Raw genomic sequence first — 17885 nt, 5'->3', positions numbered from 1 at the left:
GAAAGTGGGAAGGGCCAAGTCAAACGGAACTTCCCTTCTCTGCAAGGGAAGTTGTCAGTATATTTTTGTTAAGGAGAACTGGCATGATTCAATGCAGTGAATGGGGAGGAGCGAGAAGAGTCTAGGCTGAGATCAGCATTCTACCCCTGGCTGTCTGGGAGTGTTGGTACTGTTGACAGAGTAGTAATGTTTGGATGGGGAGATGGCGTGTTAAGTCTGAGGTCACGGGACGTGAGTGAACATGGAAGGGCGCATGCACACATGTGTGTAGGATGAACGCATCTAAGGCACGGGGAGTAAAGGTGGTCTCTGGGATGACAGGTTCGCACAGAGGCATCCATTTACCGAAAGACCTCAGGCAGATCTCTTATCCTTGCTGAACTTTTTTTATTAATGTTAAAAACGGTTGGACAGAGGGTGGGGGATGGTAATGATGCTAATACTTACCCCAACTACTTCACCAAGTTGTTCATGAAATGACAGGGCCTGCGACATGCTTTGTAATCTGTAAACAACAACATCAATATAAACTGAATATTTTGTTGCCAGTGGTAATCAGGTGTGGCTGGGGTTAGAATTGTGTTCTTTGCTTATGTCTAAAACTGTCCTGTGCTCTTCTCCTTGTGCTCTGAACAACTTGACTGACAGGTCTCAAGGCTGCGGAAAGCCCTTACTCTCTTGTAGTTGACAGTGTTCAGAAACAAAAAGTAGCTCTTCCCATTCAACTCACATTGGTCCAGAAATGTGCTTTAATGATCTTCTTGGTTCCCAGAGTGTTTTAACTAAGCTCCCATGTGTTGTCTCTGCCAAAGGTTAAAGTTAGGCGAAGCCTTTGGGAAGGAGTAAACTTCCGCAAGGTCTTGTGTATTCCTCCAAGACAGCGTTCCAAGGAGAGAGCACTTCTGAGATTGAGTATCTTAGCTCCACAGGATTCTCAGTAAAATGTACTTTTAATAACTTTTTTAAATTATTTTTTTGCGGCAAATCTAATTCAACCCCCATGTGTTTTAAACTCTCAAGTGTGAGGATGAAAGGAGACTGTCAGACTGACCCCAGGACAGAGTTCCCTAGGCAGTATGGCGGAAGGGTCACAGCTGCTTTTAAGATCACGATAAGTGCTGCTAGGCTAGGAAAATGCCCTTCCTCACCCCTTCTGGGGAAAAGATGTATCTGCTCCTTCCTCACTCTCCTCTTCCCCCCATTTTCTCTCCTTAAAGACCAGCAGCAGCAGGATTTGGAAAATAATGCGGATCTTTTGCTAATAATTCCCGACATAAACTATAACCATCTAGTTGAAAGCGTACTTGCCTGTTTCCTGTATTTCGGAGTCAGAGAACTGCTGTTGAAGGGTAGAGAATAGCTATTCACCTGCAGTTCTATTCACAAGATTTACATTACATAACAGGGAGAACAGCGGCCCCACCTCCCCTCGGAGTGTGTTCCTTGCAGAGGCAGCCTCTGCTTCCTCAATGGTATGGAGATTTGGGGCTCTGACTTCTGCTGCACCATGAAAAATGCAGCGGCCTGATTTAGTAAGCATTGGAAGGACCGATCAGTTCAACTTTTGCTGAGTAGCTTCCAGAAGGAGAGGAATTACTGAGTGCGACAGAAGTATAGCAGAATGGGTGGAATGCGTGGTGGATGGGGCTGGACCTTGGTCTGCTACGGAGCCCGGGCAAACGCGTGACCTTTCTTGCCAAACGGGGGTCTCATGGGTCATACACACTGCATAAACTTTTAACTTACCAAGTCGGCGGTCCTTCCTTTCTCCATCTTTTGCTTCTCTCCCTCCTGTCTTCCTTCTCTCTCTCCCCTTTCTTTCCTTTCTTTTAGCTTTACTCAGGGCTTAAGTCTTGAAAATGATTTATTTAAATTAGGGGTCAGGACAGTTACCACACCTTAGAATTGTGGATCTGGTACAGTTTAAAGACAACAGAAAGAGAACCCAAGAACTCAGCCCACATGAAAGAAACAGTGAGCATGAACCAGCAGAGATTAGGAAAGATCAAACCATGGCATATGAATTACCTAGCAGTACATATGTGTTGGCGTTTCTTACCTCAAAAAAATGTTTAAATATTTTTCATTTTGGTAAAATAAACAAAAATTTCCACCTAAACCATTTTAAAGTGTACAGTTCAGTGGCATTAGTCACGTAGGCAATCCCATGTAACTGTCACCACTATTTCTAGAACATTTCATCATCCCAAATAGAAGCTCTGTTCCCATTAAATACTAACTCTCCCAACCTCTGCTAACCTTTATTCTACTTTCTAGCTTTCTCAATTTACCTATTCTGGTACGTCATATAAGTGAAATCATATGATACTTGTCCTTTTGTGTCTGGTTTATTTCACACGGCATAATGTTTTCATGGTTCATCCGTGATGTAGCATGTGTCAGAATTTCAGTTCTTTTCATGGCTGAATTATATATTGTCGTATGTGTGTACCACATTTTGTTTATCTATTCATCTGCTGAGGGCCACTAAGGTTTTTTCTACCTTTTGACTATCGTGAATAATGCTCTTACGAACGTGGGCGTACGTGTATCTGTTTGAGTCCCTGCTTTCGATTCTTTGAAGTATATATCCAGGTATGGAATTGCTGAATCATATGGTAATTATATATGTGTGTGTAACTTTTTGAGGAATTACTAAACCATTTCCCTGCATCATTCCAATCAGCAATGCGCAAGGGTCCCAATTTTTCATATCCTCGCCAACACTTATTATTTTCTGTTTTCTGTTTCGTTTTTTGATAATAGCCATCCTAATGGGTGTTGTCAAAATACTTCCAACATCTACTTTGAAGAATGTTGGGTGACTTAGAAGTGCTGTTCACCATTGTGAGGGGCCGATCCCCTTCGGTTTGGCCTAAGCCAGGGCCCTGTAGAAGGGGAGCTTCAGGGATTCTGGCCATCAGATACAGTTCTGCTCATCCATGACACATTTTCCAGATGCCAACTCCTTTCTATATGTGGACTTGCAGGGATCAGCTGCAGACCTCAGGTTCAGAAGGGGCATAGTTCCGGAGCTCTTGGATGTGTGTGAGCTGCCTAGAGCACACCAGTCTGTTCGTGGGGTTGGCTTTTAGCATTTGGATGAATGATTTGAGCAGTCCCAGGGAGGAGCTTTTGTAAGAAGTCCTTTGACATTATCATTTTACTTTACCTTTGCCTTGCCTGATGTGCATAAGTCTCAGGATACTTTCAAACTGAGAACAACAACAAAAAAAACCTAGAGAGGACCTGGCAGAAAGGGCTGTGAAAGAGATTGAAGCTCCGATGACTTCAAGTGGTACCCCTGCTGCTCATAAATCAATCACTGCCCCATGGCATAGCTTCAGAGAGCTGGTTCTCTGTTCCAGAGTATCTGCCTGTGCCTAAGACTTGCTGTGGAGTAGTTTTGAATGAGCCCCGATACAGAAAATCTGTTGATAAGTATTTCTGATGGAGCACAGTCTTCTCTCCCTTGACAAACAATTGGAACTGGTGAGTGGGAGCTGTGAATAAAAGGAAGTAAGGGGAAATCATTTAGCCTTTCCGCTATTGGGGATTTTTGTTTGTTTGTTTTGTTGTTTAAAGAAACTAATCTTAAGGTCAGTTTGAGGGCAGAGCAGAGGATTTTATGATCAAATAAATTTTGGAAATGGCATCTGTTCTGTTCACCTGTTGGTGATTAACAACAGGCGTTCGTACCTAGCACCTTAAAATCTCCAAGAAGTTCTGCATAAAGGCAATATAACAGTTTTATTTAATATGGTATTTTCCAAACCTCACAACCCTTTTGTTGAGTAACCATCTAACATTCCTTGGAACAAATATTCCTCAGGTCACACATTAGAAAATGAAGCTCTTGCTTTTTATGTACTTAAGTATCAAAGCTTTGAGGAAAATAGGGATATTCTGGAGCCCAAAGAAGTGCGAAGACATCCTGAAAAGCAGGTTGTTAACACCTTCCTCCTCTGTTACTGGCCATTAAGCATTAGTGTACCCTTCGTCTGTGGCTCCCTGGAACAGGACACAGTTTTCGGAGCAGTGTATCATGGAAGATTCTGTGTAATGGTACTTGCTGTAGAAGCCTTAATTTTTTTCTTCCTCTTTTGGGTGGGTTATTTTGTTCTTCATGGTTGTTTATTAATATATGTTTGGAATGATACCAAGCATTTCTGAGAAATGAATGCAAAACGTTGGGGCCGAGGATAGTTTGTTGTGAACTTGGGTCATTAGTTTTAGAGACTGGTGGAGTTTGGTTATCAGTGAAGATAACCAGACTCGCCCTCCCTACCTCCTGTGGGCTGCTACCTGAGAGACTAGGAGAAGCAACTGAGGACCCTTAACTATCCCAGGTGAACAAGCTCAACCCTTACCATGGTGGATGCCCTCTCCTGGGAGTGGTGTCTTTGAAACGTTCAGCCTTGCTGCCAGCGATGGTCACAGATGTTGAGATTCTGAGCTGGACTCATTGTGGCATTGGCCAAATATATATATTGATAATAATCACCTTTCAGATTTATTAACTGCATCTTAATATCCCATTTAATTCTCTATTATATACATCCCTATTATAAGTTAAGGGAGAATAATTGTAATTCCTCAGTCTGGTAGCTAAAGCAAAAATTTGAGTAACTTGCCCTAATTCATAAGTCTCTTTGGTCTTAATTATGGGATCAAAATTGGAATTCAGGTCTTCCGTATCTCAAGCAAGTGCCCTTTTTGCTAACTGCATTGACTGGAGTTTGCTTTGAGGCCAAGTGTTTAATACAATTTAAAATAAATGCTTGTATTTGTATGGAAGTGTTACGGCATAGAAAATTTGATGAGATGAGAAAAATGGGGCTTAGAAAGATCGACCTATACCCAGTGTCGCGTAGTTTGCAGATGAGAACTGTAGTTAGCATTTAGCCTTTTTTGGTCAGTGCTTCCCTGTTAAACCAGGCTGTTGGTAGACGGTGTCTTTAGTGGCTGCCTATAAATATGTATTGAATAGAACTCAATCTCTTCTTGAGTCTTTAACTCTGTTGCCACTAAGGAGTAAGTTTCAAACTTTAGAATATCAGACTTTTCTCTCAGATCCAGGTTATAGACCAAGATTACATTGGGACACTGTCGAATGCATTACTTGAATCACATGCCTTTTGGGGGTCTGAGTAGTAGGCCTAGAGAAGGCAATTGACCTTGTTTCTCACAGGAATCGGGAGGAGTTAGGACTGAGACTACATATCAGCAGGAGGACCAAGGCATGAGGCCCCGTAAGGAGAAACTCCGCCAGAACTGGCCTTCGGCGGGAGCAGGGATTTATCCATTTAAGACCGCAGCGCTGGCTTGAGATGCATAGTTAATTCTGTTTCTGGGTCCAGGCTGGGCCCTTGATGGTGTTTCCTAGGCTAGAACAGGGGAGCTCAAAATGACAACCCACCAGAGGGGAGAGCCCAGCGAAGATCCAGGAAATACAAATGGTAGTCGGTTTATTAATCTTATTAAGTAGAACAGTGATTGAGTCTCTCGTTGACTACCTCTTATTTGTTCAACAAGAGAGCTTCGAAATTAAAATAATGTGCCCCTTAACCTTCTAGCCCAAAGAATGTGTTAACTACAGAAGGCAGCTCAGTTAAAGTCGGCCGTTTACATCATTTTGGGAAATCACACTGAGCGAGAGCAAGGAGTTGAGTGTAGGCAGAGATTCTCAGCTATTTGGAAGGGTCAGAGTCACCTAGAGGGCTTGTTAAAACGCATAACGGGGCCCCACTCCCCAGGTTTCCGTTTGAGTAGGTCTGGGCCGGGATCCAAGCTTTTGTACTTCTCACAGCTTTCCAGATGCTTCTGGTCCTGGGATCACATTTTGAGACCACTGATCTATTCAAAGACTATGAAGTGGGTATAGCTGTTTAGTTCCTATTGATTAAGGCCTTCACAGAAGAGGGAAAAGGGAACTAAAATGTAAGTCTCTACCACAGTCAAGACCCTGCGCCCAGTGATTGGCAATCGTTGTTTAACCCTTAGAACACTCCGCAAAGTAGTACTTGTTCCTGTTTCCCCCTCAGCGTATACATATTTAAAACCTTATTGGAAAAATTTTTCCTTCAAGGACAGCTTTCACTTACAACTCAAAGGATAATGTTACATAGACTATTATGAATGTGATTTTATTTAATGCAGAGGATATGTTAAATTCCATCGTTCACTATGTATTTGTTGTTGTTCTTGTAGATTTGAGTGATATAAAATGTAGATTAATTTAGCAGTCATGATTATCTGATAGATGCAATTAAACGTGGAGACTGTGGTTTCTCATAAAGCAAATGGGAGCTTTACCAGTAATTATAATACATCTTTCAGATCGCAGGAAAGATGGGTCTGTATTAATTTTTCAGGTTTTTTTGTTTAATGTTGCAATTGCTTATCGATCAGTCCTATTTTAGAAGCAAATAAAGAGAGGAATGGAGACTTTCAGAATAGTTGGTACTGAAAAAGGACCAAATCCTTAATATTGCAACCATAAGACTTACTCCTTTAAAGTATTCTTTGTTAATGTCATTTTTGAAAGGTCAACTTGTTCTTAATGGTTTTCAGTGGAGTTCCTTTGTGTTGTTGTTTGACAGATTCACACAGAATTATTTAAAAAAAAAAAAAAAAAAAGCATTGATCCAAGCAGTTGAATTGAAGGCATTCCGGGGAAACCTGCCATTTATTGTGAAAATCATCTTTGATCTTGAAATTAAAAGTAAAGCTGGAAAGGAATTTACAAACGAGAAAAAAAAGAAGTTTGGGATCGGACTCAAAGGATCTGGGCTTGGAAATGCCTCAGGTAAATCCCACAGAGGAGGTGCAAGGTTTTTTATTTTCCCACAGCAGGAAGTCAGTACCATTGGTTCTGTGAGTGCCCTTAACAGCTTGACATACTACCTTTTGAAGACATTTTACTTCTGGTCTCAGCTAGTTTTGAATACTTGACCTCCCTTCCATTGCTTCTCTTTACTCCTTTGCTACGTCGGGCTCTGAAGTTTAATGAGCTTGACACAGGGAACATGGTGAATGAAAAGTTGGTGGATAGATCTGCTGGCTTTATGGGGGCCAAACCAACTCCCCTGCAAATTAATATGCCACAGAAAGCCCGTTTCCATCTGCTCTCTCTTCTTCCTGTTTCCCAGTTGTCCCTTTCCATTCACGCCTATAATTTAAACGTAAGTAAGTGGAAATGATGAGAGACCTCAGCTTCTCCCTCTTTCATACACAGAAGCCCATACACAAGAAAGCAAAGAGGGAATTTTTATTCTTTGTCATCTTCTGTCTCCATGCAAGATCAATTTCAATGGATTGACTCAGGATGCCTAGTCTTTTTTCCCTTTCTTACTTATTATAGAATGAATTTTACCCTTGTCAGGGATCAGGATTAAGGCTACTGAGCTCAACTCCAAGTTCTGGTCCCACCCAGGAGATTTTTGGGTATTTGGCAGATCCTGTCTCCATTACGTTCCTGGAGGCATTTTCTGGACTAAAGATACCCAAATTGTCTTCCAGCTTGTTTCGGGAAATAAGACATTGGACTCATTTAGGAGTATGGAGTTAGACTGACCTGCTACCTCTGTGAATCCCAGCAAATGGCAGGAAATTCTCTACTACAAGGAGTTAGGACAGAGAGTGTAGTTAGAGATGGATTTAAAGAATATATAGCGCGAAATAAAAATACTCATTAGGTACTGTATGCTGACTCATGGCTAAATAAGCTTAATTTTTAGAGGTTAGGGTATTATTAACAGTTGCCACTCTATTTCTTCTTCTGTTTTTATACATCTTAGTTGTTTTCCTAATATAAATCCACAGTTTAATGCTAGTTAAATCTCTTAAAAGTACTAAACAGTAGAAAAATCACAGAATTGTTTTCTGAAGATATTGTTAGTAGACGTGGGGTGGGGCATAGGTGTAATAAATTGGCCTTGAAGTAGACTTTGATGTTCAACAATTAAAATTGCTCTCTCACAGCCTAGTGTAAGCGGAATGGATCCGCCTTTTGGGGATGCCTTTCGAAGCCACACCTTTTCGGAACAGACTCTGATGAGCACAGATCTCTTAGCAAACAGTTCAGATCCAGATTTCATGTATGAACTGGTAAGTCACATCTTCTTGAATTCTGCTTTGATTTGGGGTAAAAGTGTTGTGGTAGAGATTTTATTTATAAATGCTTGAAAGGAAAAGATGTAATTAGGCTAAATTTGATTCTCGTGACTATCAGTCTAGTAATTTTAGAAGGATGTATGGAACCCACTGACAATAGAAGATGAAAAATTATCTAAATGTCTTTGTCTGTTTCTTAATGATGAGGATGGGAAGCTGTCTATTTTAAAATGCCTAAATGCCAAAGGACTTCAGCTGGAAAATTTAGGAATGATAACATTGAGCGAGGCATATGGACCAGAGAATGTTGAGACAGAAATAGCAATTCCAAGCAATATCTGAATATACTTATCGTTTATTATTGAGGTAAATACACACTTAGAGTCCTAAGAGAAACATTTGAAAAACATTTGTAATTATATACAACTTAAACAACACAGAAGTCTATACAAACTGGAAAACTAAGAACACAGATTCGTTAATTACTAAAAAAAAAAAAAAATCATCGTTCACTTAATACAGGTGAATTTTATGCTATGTAAATTATACTTCAATAATGCTGTTAAAACACATACAAACAAAAACAAAACAGAACAAAAATCCCCAAACTAATGCGAAAATGAAAACAGAACAGAAGCAAACAGGGAAACTGAAAACTTCCTCATTTCCTTCCTGAGCTTCCACCCTCCAAAGCTTCTCTCCAAGGGTAACTGCTACGGACAGAGTTTTAGTGTACATATGTAATCATGTGACTATTTGTAATTGGATGGCATATTTGTAAGTATAGTATTTTATAACTTTTTTTTAACATAAAAATATATGGTGAGCTGCCTGTCATGTTAGTACATTTGGGCTTAACTACATTCTTTTCAATGGCTGCATAGTCACACCCACATTTTGAAAATTGCATCTCTGCTCCTGAGGAGTACTTTATTCCCTATGCCCAAGAGTTGTTCCAAGGTCTTACAAAGATCTCACCCTTTGCTGGCCGAGTTCCAACTCTTTTCAGATTGCCCTTGGCCTCTATATTTAAGTCCTCACTCAAGAAGACAGGTCCTTCTGTGATGAAGGTTAAGGCCTTCATTATTTACTTTGGAATTGAAGCTCGTTTCTAAGGAGATCCCCAAATCCTTCTAAGTCAAAGATCAGGAAATGTAAACTTTTTTTTTCAGGAAGAGTGTTCATAGTAAAGTTCAAGAGCCCTTGATATTTGGATCATACCTGAGCTTCTCAAGGGACATATTTTTTTTTTTTTTCTTGTCCAAGGAAATGAGGTTATGTGGCATGGTAAAGTGTCGTGAAGTAGCCCTTATCTTAAAATAAACCAGACCAGAGGTCGAGTACGATTTATCAACTTAATATATGGCAGTGGATGGAGGTGGATGTTTTTTTCCTAAAATGCGGTGTGTAACTTCTTCTAAACCTTTCTCAGGATAGAGAGATGAACTACCAGCAGAATCCTAGAGACAGCTTCCTATCTTTGGAGGACTGCAAAGACATTGAAAATCTGGAGTCTTTCACAGATGTCCTGGATAATGAGGGCGCCTTAACCTCAAACTGGGAACAGTGGGATACGTACTGTGAAGACTTAACGAAGTACACCAAACTAACCAGCTGTGACATCTGGGGAACAAAAGAAGTGGATTACTTGGGTCTTGATGACTTTTCTAGCCCTTACCAAGATGAAGAGGTCATAAGTAAAACCCCGACTTTGGCCCAGCTTAACAGCGAGGACTCCCAGTCTGTTTCTGATTCCCTTTATTACCCGGATTCACTTTTCAGTGTCAAACAGAATCCCTTGCCCTCTTCATTCCCTGGTAAAAAGATCACAAGCAGAGCAGCTGCCCCTGTGTGTTCTTCTAAGACTCTTCAGGCTGAGGTCCCTTTGTCAGACTGTGTCCAAAAAGCAAGCAAACCCACTTCAAGCACACAAATCATGGTGAAGACCAACATGTATCATCCTGAAAAGGTGAACTTCCACGTCGAATGTAAAGACTATGTAAAAAAGGCTAAAGTAAAGATCAACCCTGTGCAGCAGAGCCGGCCCTCCTTGAGCCAGGCTCACGCAGACGCGGCCAAGGAGAACACCTGCTACTGTGGGGCCGTAGCAAAGAGACCCGAGAGGAAAGGGGTGGAGCCTCTCCAGGGTCAGGCCACTCCCGCCTTGCCTTTCAAAGAAACCCAGGAACTGTTACTCAGCCCGCTGCCCCAGGAGGGTCCTGGGGCAATTGCAGCGGGAGAGAGTAGCAGCCTTTCTGCCAGCACATCTGTCTCAGATTCATCCCAGAAAAAAGAAGAGCACAATTACTCCCTTTTTGTGTCCGACAACGTGGGTGAGCAGCCAGCCAAATGCAGTCCCGAAGAGGAGGACGACGACGACGAGGATGTCGACGACGAGGACCACGACGAAGGATTCGGCAGCGAGCACGAGCTCTCTGAGAACGAGGAGGAGGAGGAGGAGGAAGAGGATTATGAAGACGACAAGGACGATGACATCAGCGACACTTTCTCTGAGCCAGGTATCGAAATGCTTGGAGGCTCACCAGACGGACCTCTCTCCCGCTGTCTGGAAAGGGAAGGTTTCGCTGCGGATGCTCTCTTTGTCTTGGTTTGGGGATTAAATGACTTAATATCTTGGCTCGGATATGCGGTTGGTTGTTTCTCTTCCCACAGCTCTAAATAATCACTTTTGCTCATGTAGTGGGTTCATATGCTGATTCCTTGAGAGCTACTTCTTACTTTGTTTTATGTTAAGTGACCTGATTTGTCACTCTGTTGAGCAGCTGTGCCAAGATGCCAAGAATTGATTGGCTTAAAAACATTCCTGTTTATGCCCATGTCCCTCTGTTACAGTTGAGGTGAGTTCGGAGTCCCTAGAATGGCGAGCCAAGTGATGACGGTTTATATTACTCACGCCTGTAACCCACAAAGCCTACTTAATGAATAATGCAAAAGAGAGCTTTTTCTTTGTGTCTGCTGCATCTTTCATCCGCACAGTATTTTTCCATTTAAGAAAAATGCATGCAATAATTTAATGAGCATGAAGGACACCGCTTTATTTATATACAGTGCTTTCAAATAAACGGGGGAAAGAAAATGAAACCCGTAGGGAACTGATTCACTCAGCGTTTAGATGCTTGGGCCTGGGCCGCTGTCGGCTTGTGCGGTTTATTTGAGAAAACGGTATCGCCGAGTGGCACAGTTTAAAATGCACAAAGAAGTGGAGAGCTTCAAGTTTAAGCAAAAGTTATGTTCTTCAGAAATACTGTTGATACTGGACCATGCACCGAAAAAACTAAGGTATTAAAAAAAGCCCCTTATAAATTGTCAAAAAAACACACACCATCCCTTTTGATATGATGATCGCTGGAATTTCCAGCAGTATAAACATTGGTGTTTAGGTTTTGGGGAAGGTTTTTAAGACATAGTAGCTGTATCATAGGCACTTAAGCACTGTTATTGCTGAAAGACTCCTTTACTGCAATCTTTCTGTTAAAAAATGCTCAGATTTCCGTATTCGATATGACCAAGTTGTGTGACTTGGGTAGAGTAGCAAATAGGACAAGGTACTTTAGTGCAGAGGAGAAGGGCTTTCGCCTTTTCTTCACTTTGCTTTTGAACTCTGTGTAGTCTAGATAAAACAACTGTCTTTTCTACTTAGCAGGAAAATTTTTATCGCAACAAATGAGTAAAGTCTGCTTTGAGATGTTTAAGGAAAGTTGTCTTCGTAGCTCGTGGTAAGTTGTTTAGTCCTGTCCCAGAGGAAGATGAGAGTGCTCTTGGTCTGTGGGTGGTCCCAGCCCTGTCACCCGAGTCGGTGTTTAGGATTAGGACAGGAGGGTAGGGAGAGGGGACACAGAGGAGATGGGTAATAACTAAGGGAAATGGAAAGTGCGGGGAAGGAGACGCCTGTACCAGTTGGTGCGTAAAGGACTATACAGATCAGAGGGAGTAAGTAAATCCCGCCACCACCAGCCAGGCAAGGACTATACTGTCGACCCCACTTCCGGTTTTAGTTCTGCTTTTCTTTGACTTCTGCCTCCAGTTTAAATTCATCCTCGATCTTTGAACTCGGATTCAGGTGGATAAATGTGCCAAGAGGTGAGCAGGCCCATGAAGAGAGAGACCGCTTGGTAGGCTGGCCCTCGTCTCCATTTCCTCAGCCTTTGACTCTGACTCGGAGGGGGATCCAGTGTGACAGTCGGTGTTGTCTTGTCACGCCAGGTCCTCTTGCTGCCGGTGTCGAGCACCCAACGCTGCTTTGAGATAGAGGTGGATTAGCTGGCACTCGGCATGGCGCGGCTCTCCTCTTGGCACCGTTTAACGATGCTAGATGGATGGCATTTAATTCACTCACTGCCAGTTGACTTGAAGCGAAACCTCTTCAGTTAGTATTACTTGGACAATTCTCACAAACGTTAATGAATGACATTCTTTAACCACAAAATTGACACAATTTTGTGGTTGTAATTTGAGCTTTATTCACATTCGCTAATGAAAATTTCCATTTTTCTTGAAAGAGCTAAACCAGCAGCTTGAGGCATACAAAATTGAATTCTTGGTGAGAAGCAGAAAGAAATGCTTTGAAGCAGAAGAATGGGGATAGTTATAGTTTCTTCAGCGTGCTGGTTTTAGAGTGGGTCGATTGGTGTGACGCGCGGCTGACAGTTTACAAAGGCCCTTTTGTGATGCCTTGCTCCCTTGATGCTGGTTCTTGGCAGTTTGCTGCAACAGTGCCCGAGCCTACAAGGCTCCAGGAAAGGTGTAAAATGGAGTATCAGTCCCTGTTCTGGACTGGCTCCCGAGTTTTAATAGAGCCTTTTCTGTGGACAGCCTACAACTGCTGGGGTCACGAAATGACACGGTTGTAAGAGTAAGAATTGGGCCCCCGGGGTGAGAGATTATTTTGTAATCCCTGCTAAACACGTTTACAATGGACTTTACCAGCTTAGCGGCTGTAGTCCTCACTACCCAGAGTTGTGTGACTGGAATTTTAGGCAATAAATGAGCCTTTGACTTCCTTTTGATAGTCGTGTCAAGGAGGAATGAGTTGGATCAGTGTGATGAGCCATCAGAGGGAAAGAAAAGGGAAAAGTCTCCATGGGAACGGCTGCATTGACCAAATCATCAATTTGTTAAAAAATGTCGTTAAGCGCCCCTTTTGTGTCAGGCCCTGTGTGTATCAGGTATTGGCTGTGCGGAGATGAACAAAATCGGCATGATCCTTGTCATCACGGAACTTTAGAGTCGTGATTTCTGTCTTTAGTGTGCTGCGTGACCTATGGCAAGAGAGATGCAGGATGAGAGTTTCTTAAAACTTACCTGAGCACAGAACTTACTTGGAGGGTGAAGTCAGTAGTAAGAGTGTTCCTTAGAATATTCTTTGAGGAATATTAATTACCTTACGTGCCAGACCCGTGGTCCGGGAATATAATGTTTCTGCATTCTGCCGGGTCGTGGTGGTGTCTGTACTGAAAGGTGGCTGACCTCGACTCACCAGTCCACTGTGTGTGGCGTCTGTGTGCTCCGGTGAATTTATGTCAGCCCCTCTCTCTGCCTCAAACTCCTGGGAACCACTTTGTCCCTACAGTTCTGCTTTTTCCAGAACGTCATATAAATGGAGCCTTAACTCTAATTAATTCTTAATCTGAAGGAAACCTGATAAAATTCTAATATTTTCCCCAAACACACAGATGTCATCACTTTTTTTCCCCCCACCTATGACACCTGGCCTTCGTAGGTGGTCTCCCATCCAAGTACTAACCAGGCCCGAGCCTGCTTAGCTTCCGAGATCAGACGGGATCGAGCACATTCAGGGTGGCGTGGCCGTAGACTGTCATCACTTTCTTAGTGTCAGTTCCAGAGGAGTCATATGTTTAGGAGGGAAAGTCGTCATTTTGCTTGGCCGGTGCCGCACAAGGCTTTTTCCTGGCCCGCTTAGTTTAGGGCTGTGGACACCCTGCGCTCGGCCCGCTCCTGCTCCCCTGTGCACCTGCCGCCATACCTGGAGGATGTCTAAGATGGGCGTTCCCTGAAGGCGTTTGAGATTGGCAGGTCATCCTGTAGTGGATCTGACCGAGAGTTCTAGCAGCTCAGAATTAAATATTTTCCGACACCTCCCATTAGTAAGGACAATGATTTTTTAAAAAATGAAGTAAACGCAAATTCCTTCCAGTTACATGTTAAGTAGACTAGGCATATGAGTTTTTGACTTGAAAGCCTATGTCAGAACTGTGATTTTTTGACTTGAAAGCCTACGTCAGAACTGTGATTTTTTCGTAAAGAAAGGGGTAGAGTGGGAGATGGGAAGAAAACCCCGCAGCTTCCCAGAGTTCTGCCTGGTAGGGCGCCACCCCAGAAACGCACACAGCTCCCTGTCTGCGGCTGTTTCCGATGCATTAATATTAGAAAGAAAGCATTTATAAAATCACAGTGTAGTGGCTAAGTTCCATGGCCTACTGGTGCTTTTGACATTGCCGAAGCTGTATTTCATTATTCTCTCAAGCCTATGTGAAGATACAAAGTGTCATATACTAACTTATAAAAACCAAAGAGAAATCCAAGGAAGATAAACTGTGGTTATCTATGTTTTTTGATCTCTGAATATTTTATGAGTAAGAGAGTTCTATATTAAAAGTTATTTTATGGACCTGGTTTATTATCTTTGACACGCCAATAATAAACAATGATGTTTTCAGATGAAAGGGAATGTATCAAGTATAAATAAAAGGGATCTCTTTGTTCTGATTGGTTTATGGAACTTAAAAATTATGGGGGGGGGATTTATTTTTTTAAGGCTATGAAAATGATTCCGTGGAAGACTTGAAGGAGATGACTTCAATATCCTCTCGGAAGAGAGGCAAAAGAAGGTACTTCTGGGAATATAGTGAACAACTCACACCATCACAGCAAGAGAGGATGCTCAGGCCATCTGAATGGAACCGAGACACCTTGCCGAGTAATATGTATCAGAAAAATGGCTTACATCATGGTAAGAGGGGACTGCGGTCAGTTATTTCGTGTCATCTTAAACAGAGATACTAAACCATAATGCTTGCCTATTGTATGTAGGTGTTCATCCCTTTTAGCAGACTGGAGAGGGTAACAGTAGACCTGCTGTGTGTGCCGTGACCGCTATTCACTCATAAATAGCTTTACCAGTGTCGAGAGCCATCGCCTAAAGAGGGAGGAGGGCCCGTGTAAAAACTGTTCATTTCTAATGACTTATTCTGCTTACCCTGCCCGGGAGATGATCAGGAAACTGCTGATTCCTGATCTGCCACAGTTGCTACAAACCGGAAGGGCTGGGGAGAAAGAGAATGGGCTCCAGCATTCTCTTCCGTTCTCATCCAGTCTCCAGGCCTAAATATAAATGGGGAGATTGGGATCAAGATGGTGGTGGGGAGAAAAGAAGAGGGGGATGAAAAAGGAAGAGGAGAGAGGAGTGGAAGAGTAGGAGTTGGGAGTTCGTAATCTTAGGGAGATCAGATTTTAAAATGTGAACCCAGGCAGATGGAATTAAGTGGAATTTTTCTGCATAAATATTATTATTCTTTTAGTCTAAAGTCTGTTCCGTATTTTTACATTCATCCAAAGGGGAGGGCAAGTTTGGCACTCGATACACAGCATAATAGTCACTTAGCTACAGATTTCAGTCGCTAAGCATTTGACACTGGAATTGTATCAGAAGTGTATTTGTGTCTCAGTTTCCCCTTCCATTGGCTCCTGTACTGTTCCTCAGCGAATAAAAACCTAGTTTTTGCCTTCAGATCAATTTTCTATCAGGTCCAATAAGTAGGTCCAGATGGCGTGCGGAGAGTACCAGGAAAGTTGTTTGGTGTATTATCACTGAGGGCAGAGCCAGCTCTCCTGCCTGCAGTGATAGGGCAAGAACCTGGAGTCTTCTGTTATGTTATTTGTCAGACCGAGGAAGAGCTTTCAAAGGCAATGCTTAGTCGTTGGATTTTTGAGTGCGACACAAGGGGAAAATTATCTCTGTATCGACATCTCTTTCTATATGTCTATAGATATATATCTGACAGGCTTTCAGTGATAGCATCAAAACATCTTCGTTTGGGGAAGATCTTCAAATTATTTTCCTGACCGTATATTATACCATAGCCCTGATTTTTGTGTGCAGGTGAACTTGCACTCCAGCCCTAAAGTTTGAGATGCTTATCACTGCCATGTAAATAATTAAGAATCTGTCATACTGGGGCTAGAAACCCTAAGGCAGTAAAGGCTCAGAAGAAGCTGGAGCTGTGCCTTGTCGCCTCCATTTCTTGCAGTCACGAGGTGGGAAGGAGAGGAGACTCACCCTTCTAGCATAGATTGCAACATTCTGAGACTTCTGAAAGAGAGTATTGTGGTTTTAAAACATGGCTGTAGAACATGTATCTCTTTTTAAATAAAATGACCTAATTTAAACTTCTTTTAAACCCTCTATAGGGAAATATGCAGTAAAGAAGTCACGGAGAACCGACGTAGAAGACCTGACTCCAAATCCTAAAAAACTACTGCAGATAGGCAATGAACTTCGAAAACTGAACAAGGTGATTAGTGACCTGACTCCAGTCAGTGAGCTTCCCTTAACAGCCCGGCCAAGGTCAAGGAAGGAAAAAAATAAGCTGGCTTCCAGGTAAATGCTAGTCGTGTTCACTCGTGCGAATGAAGTCTAGGAGGTGAAGTTAGGTTTCCAATGAATTTATACCGCTCATCTGGCCCTTAGCCATTTGCTCAGAAATGTACTTTTATAAATACCACAGTGAGAGTATTATCATTTTTCCTTTGAAAATAAGAGACTGGATTTATGCTTGATGGAAAAAGTTTTTAAAGGGGAGAAGTGAATGGACTCGAGTCCATTATAGTACAACAGTGAAAATTTTTATTATTTTAGCTTTGTTTTTTGTTTTGTAGTAGTTAAAAGTCATCCTTTTTAACATACACTTCCATGAGTTTTGACAGACATATCCAATCCTATAACCACCACCACAATCAAGATGGTGAACATTTTCATCACCTTCAAAAATCTCCTCATTCCTCTTTGTAAAAGTAAACCCCTTCCCCAGCTCCTCACCGCCACCGATCTGTTTTCCATCCTTACAGTTTTGCATTTCCTAGAATGTCATATAGGTGGAATCATGTTATATGTAGCCTTTGGAGTCTGAGTCCTTTGATTTGACATAATGTATTTGAGAGTCATCCACGTGGTGAGGATTAGTCGTTTGTTCCTTTTTATTGCTGACCTTTGTAGGGATATACAAAGGTATATTCATCAGTTGAAGGATATTTGGGTGGTTTCCAGTTTTTGGCAATTATGAATAAAGCCGTCATAAACATGCACTTAAAGGTGTTTGTGTGAACATAAGTTTTCATATCTCTTGGGTAAATACCCAGGAGTATATTTTTTATTTTATAAGTAATTGCCAAAGTAGTTATTTCCAAAGTAATAAAGTAAATTTTTTCTTTAAAAATTACTATTTTCCAAAGTAGCTGTTTGTACTAATCTGCATCCCCACCAGCAGCGGGTGAGGGGGGTCCGCCTATTTCATTTCCTCTGCAACACTTGGGATTATCGGTTCTGTTTATTTCAGTGTACTGGTCAGAGCTTTATTTTTGAATATATGCTTAAAGTTTTTTTCATTTTGGATAAATGATTATATTGTGTGTTTTTTCGGTAACCGAGTTCCTTAAACACCGGTAGGCAGTGGTTTCGGAATGCTGTTAGGAAATGTCTGACAGCAAAAAGAGAACTAATCGCTCCTTCCTTC

The 17885-nt window shown here is 42.0% G+C and overlaps 1 protein-coding gene and 1 pseudogene across 2 annotated transcripts in view; one reads left to right on the top strand and one right to left on the bottom strand.

Annotated features, from left to right (window-relative positions):
• Positions 1-17885, top strand: part of CREBRF (CREB3 regulatory factor) — a 41542-nt gene that overhangs the window by 9727 nt on the left and 13930 nt on the right. The window contains exons 2-6 of one of the 2 annotated variants that reach the window (XM_016145106.2): positions 6603-6808; positions 7984-8109; positions 9548-10634; positions 14912-15106; positions 16564-16753. In XM_016145106.2, coding sequence (XP_016000592.2) covers positions 6800-6808; positions 7984-8109; positions 9548-10634; positions 14912-15106; positions 16564-16753 — 1607 coding nt within the window. In that variant the 5' untranslated portion in view covers positions 6603-6799. The remainder of the gene's footprint in view (positions 1-6602; positions 6809-7983; positions 8110-9547; positions 10635-14911; positions 15107-16563; positions 16754-17885) is intronic. The other variant, XM_016145108.2, reaches the window with a different exon arrangement.
• LOC118605944 lies at positions 13831-13949 on the bottom strand (annotated as a pseudogene).

This window comes from Rousettus aegyptiacus, unplaced genomic scaffold (assembly GCF_014176215.1).
Source record: "Rousettus aegyptiacus isolate mRouAeg1 unplaced genomic scaffold, mRouAeg1.p scaffold_m13_p_7, whole genome shotgun sequence".
In the NCBI taxonomy this organism is placed as follows: domain Eukaryota; kingdom Metazoa; phylum Chordata; class Mammalia; order Chiroptera; family Pteropodidae; genus Rousettus; species Rousettus aegyptiacus.
Note: the sequence above shows the minus strand (reverse complement) of the source record. Positions and strands in the feature narration are given on the sequence as shown.